Genomic DNA, 11,588 nt, shown 5'->3' on the forward strand with positions numbered 1-11,588 from the left:
ATCGCCAGCCCCAGTCCCCAGCTGTCCTACGAAAGGAGGCCAAGGACTAGTATCATGACGCGGAAAATGATGACGCCCGTCTATGATCCTCTCACGCTATGTCTGAACTAGTAGATTTTAAAAATTTAATGTACATCGGGTTTCTTTCCACAACATGTCAGATTTCATGCTATATTATCATATGCAGGAAGTTTTAAAATATTTCATCGGGGAAATTTTGATTTTTTCATCTTTTTGGCTGTTTTTCATACAAATTTGCATGAAATTCTCATTTCGGCCTATTTCTCTCCCATACAAAATGTATGGAAAAATTTTCACCGATAGAATATTTTAAAACCTTCTGCAAATGAAAATATAGCTCGAATAGTGATGTTTGGTGAAGAGAAACCCGATGTACATTCAATTTTTATAATCTGCTGGTTCAGACATAGCGTGCCTCTCCAACATCTCTGGAGATTGCTCTGAAGTAGCCATTACACCTCTCGTCTTGGTTATAACGATCCTGTAGGCGCCACCCCACGGGTTCACATTGGCACTCTGACAGAGACTCTCAAAGCAGGCCTTTTTGCTTGCTCTTATCTCCGTCTTCAGTGCGGCTTTTGCAGCGGCGAACATTTTCCTCCGTTCGTTTCGCTCTTCCTCTGGCCGTGCTTGCTGCATCCGTCAATACGCAATCGCGTCGGTCCACCAGTAAGCCGGTGGCCTCCCATTTCTAGGGTGGACTCGCCTAGGCATGGTCGCATCACACGCACGTGTGAGCACCGCTACTAGCTCGTCGCCATCTAAACCAAGTAAGTTTCGCTCACGGCGCAGCACCTCCCTAAACACACCTTCGTCGAAGTACCGTCAAGGCGCCATTCACCGTGTGCCTTCGAATATTTCTTCATTATTTCCATATTATGATTGAATGATATGACAATTTCCCTTCAATTTCACCAATACAACACTAATGTATTGTTACCTTATCAAAACGCTCATTAGAAATATTTAAAAGTATCATTTTGACACTAAAGTGTGTTTACATGAAGCGGGTTTCTGCTCATTCACTGCATTCATAGTGAAAAAACGAAAACTGCGCTGAGGGATTTAAGCGATAAACTAAATGTAGTGATGTTTTTATTCCACCAAGAAGCCATTAAATTCACATATCCGGTATGTATTTTGCATTACCGAAGTAAGTTTAACAAGAATAAGTACGATTAGTCGTACTTTTTAATTGAAACAAAAAGGCACGGTAAATGAGTACCCTAAAAATCAATGGTCTCCATTCACCGTGCCCCATATTGTCCCATAAAGGGTGATACGGTCAAAATTTGGTCAAACAATTTGTTTCATAATTTGAGAATGCGTACACCAAAACAGCTGATTTTTGGACCAGTAATGGCACATTATATGTAGCTTATACCATAAAATTTTCATCAAAATCGGTTTAGTATTTGCGGAGATATTGTGAATCCTGAAAACTGCAATTTTAAAATTTTGTACAAAGAGGATTAAAAAATAAGAACACATTTTTACTCTTTTATTTATAAAGCCAAAAATACTGAACCAATTTCAATGAAAATTTTTCTGTGTGTGAAGTATACATATGAGAATGTTGTGTGAAAATTTCATTCAATTTGATCCAGCCATTACAAAGTTATATTTGTTTAGATGGTCAAATTTTGTCAAATTTTGTCAAGTCAAGTCAAATTTTGGTCACACAATTTTTTTCATAACTTTAGATTGCGTACACCAAAACAGCTGATTTTTGGATCAGTAATGGTACATTATATGTAGCTTGTACCATAAAATTTTCATCAAAATCGGTCTAGTATTTGCGGAGAAATTGTTGAACCCTGAGATCTGCAAATTTAAAATTTTGTGCAAGGAGGATTCACACATTTTTACTGTTTTATTTATAGAGCCAGAGATACTTACCCGATATCAATGAAAATTTTTCTGTATGTGAAGTATGCATATCAAAATGTTGTGTAAAATTGTCATTCAATTTGATCCAGCCGTTACAAAGTTATATTTTCTTAAGTGGCACCCGATCAGTTTTTTTCATATTCAAACTACTACAACTTTGAAAGTATTCATACAATATGGCTCAAAATTTTACTAAGAACAGTTTTTCATATTAGTATTATACTGTAAAATTTTGATAAAAATCGGAGCAGTATTGGTAGTTCTATAATCAAAATTGTGCTTCACTGACCTTAAATTTCCGAAAATTTACTATGGAGCGCCTTTGTACAAAATTTTATAAAGGTAGGTCGATGGTTTTATCTATATATCAATCAATACTTAATCGATTTTGATGAAAATTTTATGGTATAAGCTACATATAATGTAGCATTACTGGTCCAAAAATCAGCTGTTTTGGTGTACGCAGTCTATAGTTATGAGAAAAAATGTGTGACCAAATTTTGACCGTATCACCCTTTATATCTAGAAAAAATCGAAAATTTGAACATTCGTTTTCTAATAAAATCTTGCAAGTTATCACTTGAAATGAATTTAAACGAAGAAAATTCACTTGGCTGGGTTGTTTTGATCATTTTTAAACTAAGTAGAATAAAATTTCTCATACACGGTGAATGGGTCCCTACTACCACGGTGAATGGTGACCTACCACGGAATTAGGCGACCCTACTACCCTTTACTAATTGTACTATATCACCAAATTTTGTGAAAAATTTTCTACTTCTGTGGGTATTGCTTTAATTTTAACCTATAATGAAGGCAATTAAGGACATGCTTGTTAGAATCCCAAAATGGCCGCCATAATGGCCTACTTCGGCACTATAGATAGTAGAGTAAACATAGATCCGCGGACACCGCTGACTTAAATGTTTCAAGCGTGTAAGTAGTAATTTTCAAAAGTGCGACGATTGAATATGACGTCATGCGTTCCATTGATGTTGTCCTAATCGTGACGTCATGCTCGGTTGGATACAGATTTTGACAGTTCGTTTGGATACAACGGATTCATCTTAGCGGATCTATGTTTACTCTACTATCTATATTCGGCACCTACTCACGATTTCGAAGGCACAAATCTCATCGTAAGCACAACCAGCGTACCTGAGCTTCTCATTTTAAGCTTATTACAAGTGAGCAAGAACGGAATAATGAAATTCACTGTTGTTTGAAGCTTGCTACTTGAGATCTGTGCGTCTGAAATTCTGATGCACTGTTGAAGCGGGATTTCATGACGTTTGTCCTTAAAAGCGACACCAACAATGTTTATAAGACTGGTGTCAAATGACAGCCCTTATTTGCCCCGAATCCTCTTAGATCCACGGTGAATGGTGCCTTGACGGTATGATGTCTTCCACTTGCGAGGGCTTGGCCTTAGCCTAGCCGCCTCTTCTTCTACTCGCTGCCTGATGTTGTTGTAGTCGATACTGTAGCGAACCGCCAGGTGGTCGCTGAGAGTGTAGCTATCGTCTGCTCTCCAGTTCGAACTACTTGTTAGGATAGGACTACAAAAGGTCACGTCAATAATTGACTCCGCTCCGTTTCGACTATAGGTAATCTTGGTACCGACATTAGGCAAGTCGACATCTAAGATGACCAGTGTCTCTAGCAGGATCTGACCCCGCTGGTTCGTGAAACGGCTTCTCCATCCCACGACCCAGGGATTAAAGTCAACCGTTATTACCATGTAGCCGGCACTGGCCGATCCGGGAATAAATCATGCGGCTTAAGCGCCACTCCGTAAGGAGACCGCACGACAAGTTCTAAATTTTCCCGGTTGAGACTCTTCAGGGCGAGTCCATTTGAAATTCCCGAAGAAAGTAGGATCGAGCTAGCGCATCTACTTCCTACACCTGAACTGGGGTGATTACCCTACGCAGCAACATAATCCGATACACTACAAAACCATTCCTCCAAAGAACGCGGTAAGATGTAACCCATACCTAAAAAACAGTGCGACATTAGTATCGCATGCTATTTCTCATCACTGGCAGTTTCACTACTTCCCGCTAGAGGCGCTACCAGCGTAGAAGAGTATACGCAAGACTACAGTCAAATGGATCATTGTAGCCTACTTTTTCGCTACTCACCGCGTCAAAACAAAAGCGCCACCGTATATGGACTGTAACACGGTGACAGCAGTCGAGTTACGTCAAACACACAAGGCTACGGTGGCGCTATCTGTTCTTTTCATAGCGGCCGTTTTAGTTATTTTAGTGATCCATTGCGCCACGCGAACAACATTACACCGCAGACAGACGTTCAAGTTTGACTCAGCAGCTTGTGTAAAAAACATGGCCGCCACAAATTGCCAAGTGGCAATCAGCGAACAGATGGCGTTCTAGCGACGTTCATATTCAATCGCTGCCTCACAGGCCTCACATGTGCGTTGCGACCAACAACTGTCACCACGGTCGTCTTCCAGCCGGATGACGGGAAAAGACCACACGTGTTGCACGCTAATAATGTTTCCACATAATTTGTGCAGAGTAAATGACTTTTATTTAATGTCTAAAATCTTATGCACAAATTAGCGCAGGACTCTTGTAAAATATTTTACACATTATTACTTTTATTTTACATAGATTTGCTTGCATAAAACTTCATTTGGATGAACTTCACTCGCATTGGAAAATCGTTGTGAATGTGACGCAAATGTAGGAATGATTTTGACAGTGTTTGTTTTGATTTTATTTTTCGGTGGGTGGTGAATTGGGTGGTAAGTAAGCGGCTGGAAGCACGTGGTTTCTCAAACTGTCAACTGCACGCGACTGCACTGTGGCAATCGGTTGCCTAGGTGTCGCTAGTGAAAATTTACATAGAAAATTTGAATATATTTGTCCGAGCTAGAACGTCTGTCTGCGATTACACTAAAGCGCGGAGCAACGGAACAATATCACCATAACTTAAATTGACTTTCGTAGAACTGAAACATTAATTACATACAATTTGACTAACAACCAACTAAACCCATTTATTCAGAATATAATCAACATTATTTATTCTAACATCATGATTAGCTAACCTAGGTGTATTACTGTTGTATATACATGTGTTCCTGTTCAGTCCTACTCTACTAGTGCGTTTTCTACTTTTCCTAGCTGTCTATCGATATCGTGTGCATGCATGCATGTGCTCTATTCGTGTACGCGTTCCATTGATGCGGTGCAACAAGCTAGCCACGGCTGCATCAAGCCGGGTGACTCAAACAATAGGTTGGATGCAAGGATGGGAAAAAATCATTAATTTATTGCGTATCCCTCACTCACATCCACGCACAATCTGATGCGAGTGTGCTTCTCCCCCAGCTAAGCAAAATCTTTCCACTTTCGTTGCCCATTCATTCAAATCGCCGAGCACCGAGCGACGCAAGCAACGACGGCCGAATGAATCGCTACCGAATCTGAGTGCCGAAGGCGAACGAACCAAGATTGAACGAATGTTTGCGTTCTGAGTCGGGTGCGAGAGCATTCATATTGGAACGTTCATTTGGCGTTCAGTGGAAGCATTCAGTACTGGGAATTGAATCAGTGAGTGCGTTTTAATTCAATCAGCTGAATGCCACTCGGTAGTTGAGAGAGCGAACCTTTTTGTCGTATACACCGATGCAAGCTGATTCATTTCACACTCTATTTGTTTCTCTCCTGATTTGCTTCGGTGGCATCGGTGGCGAGCCGTTCGTGTTGCGATCGTTCCTAGTGCGCCGTGCTCTCACTCAGCATTGGGTTGTTGGCGTTCTTTTTTGCTATTTTGCATCGCCGGCATTCGGGTGAGCGAATGAGTTTTCCCATGCTTGGTTGGGTGGGCCGGTCATAAAATACGTGCGCGTGCTTTCCTCACCGGACGCCCCACTCCACAAAAAAAAAACGGTGCAAAAAAGAACAGACTCACCGAGCAGCTACGGAGTTATCGTTTATCTGTTGCTGATTCTGCGCTCCTGGTGTGTCGCGTCGATGGGGACGGTCAAGCGACCCCTGGACCACGTGTAGGGGGGGGGGTCACGTGGGGGTTGTTGTTGCGCAACCTTGAACGACCTTCAAGACAGGCCTGGCAAGTGGCAATTGACGACCACAGAAGCTCGCTAAGCGGCGTGTAGACGTGCCGCTTCTTCGGCGGTATTCGTTCGCCGGAAGTTCCGAGTCGATCGGCAGAGAAGCGTCGCTGTGGAAGAATGTAGCCGGCGGGCTATTCACGTACAGTTAGCACAGGCACGGGTTTTCTTAAAACGAGCACAATGACAAAGAGCACATTACCTGCAAGTCCTATTGTAGGAAAACGCACAAACCCAAGGGGCTGGTCACTCGGCACATTGTGCCCGGCACACATGCCGGCACATCTCGGCACACATGCCGGCACAATCCGGCACACATGGGCACAACATAGAAATCCAACTTTTCGGTATGGAATCAAACTGTCAACATACTTACGATTGCAAAAATCCCTTCATACAGATTCTAGACAAGTGTTTTGGGTGGAATTTTGTCGGTAAACACCGACTAGACTAATAACATTCGCCAAAAATAGACAGGATTATAATTAACGCAAAAACATTTAAAGAAAATATTCCACTGGGCACATTCGGCACACCTCCGGCACACACGGAAAAACAACCGGCACAGTTTAGCACATATTGGCACACGCTCAAAAATCACGGCACAAATGAAGTGTGCTGAATGACCAACCCCTTGCACAAACCCTTAACGTACTGCTTTCCTAGCTTGAACAATGGACTAACAAAAGGAACAAAGAACAAATTAACTATAGAAATATCACTCCGTTACGGTAACTTACAATTCACGATTTCTTCAACGAACGAACCACGACACTTCTACACTAATCTGCGGATCGAACGAAAGTGACATGAAACCGTGATCCTCAGATTAGGGAAGGTTCCATCGATCGAACTCAACAGAAGTTCGACATTTCCCACGAACTTCTTCGAAATAGTTCGGTAGTGTAACGGCCTATGTTGAAGGTTCGCTCAGTTTTGGGTTCGGTCGCGTTACCAGCAGGGCGGGTACTCGGTATGGGTCCGCTGTGATGGCGATATCCGTCTCCTACTGAGAACCCGCCTGACAAAGCAGTTGCTGAGCTGCGTCACAGTGGTCCAGGTTCAGCTGCGTTACCTGCACTGTGATTTGTTCACTGCGGCTTTTTTGAAGGCCGGGCACCTTGGACCGCCCGTTAGATGTCTGTTGTTCACGGATTTCGCGGTACAGATCATACAGATGGGTGGACTCGTGCAGCTTTGGGCCTTATGACCTTCAGCGCCGCATCGCCTACACAGTTTGCGCCTGTCAGGACCTTTGCAGTCCCACGACTTGTGTCCTGGTTCCAGACACCTGAAGCAAACCTCTGGTGGCTCGTGGAATGTCAGATAACATACGCTCCAGCCCACCTTTATTTGCCCTATTTTAACGGACTTTTAGACGTCCGCCACAGGTAGCTGAACCAAAGCTATCTGTGTCCCTGCTGGCCCCTTCCGTAGCCTAACGGCCGTGGCGGCCACCTGCATATCGCACTGTTGCCGCAGTGCCGTGACGAGCTCCTCCACTTCGGTGACCTCGTCTAGGTCTTTGACCTTCAGAGTCGCCTCATGTGTGAGAGCCCTCACCTCTACACCCTCACCAAGGACCTCTTCTGCCAGCCTCTTATAGGCGGCGCCCTTGGGGTCCTTCTCGCGCTACAACTCCAGGATCATCTCGCCCGTACGAATTTGTCTAATACTGCGTACGTCGGCTCCCAGACCCTCAAGCTTCGCGTCGCTTCCCATCGCCTTCAAGACGTCCGAGTACTTGGACTGTTCCGTCTTGATGACGAGCGCGTCGCTTTTCTCCCGCTTGGCACGTACCCTCCTGCGCCTTAGCTTGGCGTCCTGCATTTTTACCGGCAGATTCGTCTTCCTCTTCTTCCGCACTACCTTAGTCCAAGGAGGGTTCTCCCCTTGGTTCGCCCTACTCTGTGGCTGCTGAGGGCCCACCAACGGTCGCAACCCCTTGTTCCCATCGTTCCGGGACGAGCCAACCTTTTCAGGCACACCCTTTCTAGCTTTCCGGTAACCCTGGCTGGGGTCCGACTCTCCTGCATTGTTGCCGACCTTCGGAGTAATTATACGCCTGGCTTTGCGGGCGCCGCCAGACAACTCCTCACCTGACGGCTGCCTCGCCCGCTTCTGCGAGTGCTTGTCCCGTTTGTCATGAGTAGTGGCATCCACTTTTCTCGGACTACCTGCCAAGGAGAAGGCCTCCGTTTGGGTTAACTTTGGCACTTTCTCCTTCACAGTTTCCGCCGCTACAGCAGTCAGCAACGTGAGTACCGCGTGCTCCTGCTTGGCTTCATCGATCGACACCCTAAATCAAGGCCGTTTCAGGTCCTTGCTTTATTCGACTTAGTGAACGCAAAGTCGATTATTTGGCCAAGCTGCTGCTCAGCCACCTCTATTGCGGACCTATCATGCCTTAGTGTGACCGGTGAGGTAAGTAAAAGTTGGAGATTCGAGCGAAGAACTTGTATATGATGGTGTCGTGTCACACAGAGTTGAAGGTTTTTTCCACGTCGAGAAGAATCATCCAGATCGTTGATTCAATCTGCTGGGAAGTCGACTTCAGATTGACTTTTGGACTGGAGCAAATGTGCTCCAGTTCGCTTTGTTGAAGCAGCGGATGGTCCTTCCCGCCGGGGCTACTGAAATCTCAGCGTCGATTATGTTGATACTCTTAACAGAGTAAGTTAAGTTTGCATTTTTCTGGACGTTTCTTTCCAAAAACCCTCGACACATTTTGCGCGTACGCATACCGCTAAATGTTTATTCATAAAGATAATACACATTGAGATTATGCTCTTAATTGAGCAATATTTAGTAGATATAGTTAGATAGTAGAACATTGAACAATCATAATCAAAAGTTATAATTTCATCAAGAATTGAAATTTTTATACTTATCTTAGTCATCATGAGCCGCCTTCTTCTCGGCATCCTTTTTGCTGGATTTTTTCTTCTTCGCCGGGGTCTTCTCCGGCTTACCTGGCTTTTCCGGAACTTCGGCTTCGTCCGGGTGTCCGGGCCCTCCAGCGACTGGCCCGACCGGTGGGGGTCCACCCGGTGCTGGTGGGCCTCCAGCTCCAGCCGAAGGCGGCGGAGGACCTCCCGGAGCCGGTCCCGGTCCATACGGCGAATGCGGATGGTGTCCTTCGCTGTTCGGTCCGCCATGACCGTGCGGATCAGCTCCGTAGTGGCCCATCGGTCCGCCATGACCGGGACGTGGTGGACCCGGCATGTACTGACCAGGTGGCGGAGGAGCGTACTGCTGATGATAAGGATAGTGTCCGTATTGGCCGTAGGATTGCGGGTGAGCTCCGTAGCCGCTGGGTAGATAGTAGGGCCGTGGAGGACCAGCATGGGGATATCCCGGATAGCCGGAGTGCGATGGCATTCCCGGGTGAGGTTGCATGTGCGGTGGCATGTGATGAGTCGGTGGCGGCGGAGGAGGTGCCTGATGATGGGGAACGGTAACGTTCGGTGGCGGAACGTGCGATTCGGCGCTGTGTGGCTGGTTCGGTGGATAGGGAACCGACGGGGCCGATGTCGGAACCGGTGGAGTATGATGATGCGGCGGCGGAGGAGGAGTAGGTGAAGCGGACACCGGTGGAGGCGCAATGGGCGCAACTGGCGGTGGAATTTCAGGCTTCTGCTCCGGGACGACCGGCGCTTGTGCTGGAGGGGCACGGTATGGTTCTGAAATGAAGAAAGCGATTAGAAACAGTAACACGTTCGCTGGCATTCTCTGTAGGAATCTCGTTACGAAGAAACTTACCCGGTGGCGGTGCAACAGCTGCTGGTGTCGGAACTGGAGGTGGTACCGTCTCCATCGCTGGGAGCTGCTGATGCTCCATTGGGGCTTCCTTAGGAGCAGTCTTTTCCGGCTGCTTGGCGGCATGTTGGCCCGGTTCATCAGGTTTAACTTGCTCAACTTTTTCCTCTTTCTTGGAAACAACAGCAGCAGCAGCAGTAGCTGGAGGTGCTGCTGCCTCATGTGGCGCCTTTTCGGGAACATCCTGTGCCGGACGAGGCTCTTGAGTGGCTGTCTGCGCTTCGGGTGAAGCAACGGTTGCCACATTCTGACCGGGTTGTTCGTCCGGTTTCGGCGTGGGTGGTCCACCGGACGTAGATGGCTTCGACGGATCGTCAACGGTTCGGAGACGTTCTCGTTTCAACATATCATATTGTCGTTCAACCATTTTTTGGAACGTCTCATCATCGACTGCCGGTTTGCAGTGCTTCTTAAGTTCATCCTGGAACTGCTCGCTGGATTCCACGAATTTACGCTTCCGGTTATCGAACTTTTCTTCAATCAACTGCAGTTCATGCTGAAGCTTCATCTGATGCATGGCCAACGATTGGACTTGCCGCTTGAGGACGTGCATTCTCTGGGTGGTCACAACGGAACGGACATCCGGGACAACCGCGTCCGAAAATATCTCATTGATCAAACGGTGATTCCGGGAGAATCTGGCATAAGCGACATGCTTGAACGAATAGCCGTCATCCTGGTCATCTTCGTCCTCGGCCGGTTGAATATCGATTCTTCGATCCTGTTGGCCACCCTTCGAACTAGATCGAGTATTCTCATGACCATCACCATCTCCGCCGGGCTTAGATTTGTTCTTTGCCGTCAAATAAGCCAAATACGCCGGCGAGCTATGGTACGCCTTCAAGTTCTTTTCGTATTCCAACTTCTCCGCCTCATACTCCGTAATGAATTCCTCCTTCTCACTTTCCGGCAAATCACGCCACTGTTGCCCGATAATCTTTCCCACCTCCCACAGCTTCAAATCCGAATTCGAAACCTTGATCGAGTCCCAAACCTTTCGGGAATACCGCATATACGGCATCAGCGGCTTTTCCGGTGCCTTCGGTGGTTTGATTATCTTCGCCTCGGCCGTCGCAGCCGATTTGCCCAACTTTTGCGGAGTGAATGCCGGATTGCCGTGGGGGCTGTGCATGAACGGGCTGGAGTTGTCCTGCTTGCGGCTGTCCCCACCACCGGATCCGGAGGGGCGTAATCGTTGCGTCGTCGGTGTCGATGAGACAGCCGGCGGAACGTTTTGTTTGTAGTTAGATGGAAGCGCCATCTTGGATTACACCCTCCTGCACTGATCGAGTGTGAAAACTGCACTAAAAACGTAAATTTCACAATGAAATGTATAGTGTTAAGATCAACTTTTACTAACCTGTTACACTTTTATATATTCTCCAAATAATTCACTGGATTACACGAGAATTCAATCGATTTTTCAGAAGAATTTGGAGTATAAACTGATTTGTTGACACGACAAGACAGGAGAGGAAGCTTCGCTTGAGAAACTGAAGTGACATGTCAAAAATGACAATCTTTGAGAAAGGCCTTTTTTTAAGCGCGTATCATTTGAAAAGAGCCTATGTATAGATAGCAGCCCTGCTTGCTTCAGAAATTTCCAGGGGGATGACGAAGGGCCAGAATCATCTACCCAGCATTCAATTCAACATGGCGTCCAATGTTTTTGTTTTGATTGCTTAATTCATGGAAAAAATGCGCTGGAAGCATCGACACTGCTTCGCTGCTACTTATAATATCGTGCAAAGTG

General features: G+C 46.2%; 1 protein-coding gene across 1 annotated transcript; it reads right to left on the bottom strand.

The window, feature by feature from the left end:
* Positions 1–8,751: 8,751 nt before the first annotated feature.
* On the bottom strand, positions 8,752–11,322 carry LOC109403668 (SWI/SNF-related matrix-associated actin-dependent regulator of chromatin subfamily E member 1). The gene is made up of 3 exons (XM_019676495.3): positions 11,196–11,322; positions 9,779–11,139; positions 8,752–9,699 (listed from the first exon to the last, which is right to left on the bottom strand). Exons 2-3 carry the CDS (start codon positions 11,094–11,096, stop codon positions 8,909–8,911), a joined length of 2,109 nt encoding a protein of 702 aa, XP_019532040.3. The 5' UTR covers positions 11,097–11,139; positions 11,196–11,322; the 3' UTR covers positions 8,752–8,908.
* Between the last annotated feature and the right edge of the window lie 266 nt (positions 11,323–11,588).

Source organism: Aedes albopictus, chromosome 2 (genome assembly GCF_035046485.1).
Source record: "Aedes albopictus strain Foshan chromosome 2, AalbF5, whole genome shotgun sequence".
Classification (NCBI taxonomy): domain Eukaryota; kingdom Metazoa; phylum Arthropoda; class Insecta; order Diptera; family Culicidae; genus Aedes; species Aedes albopictus.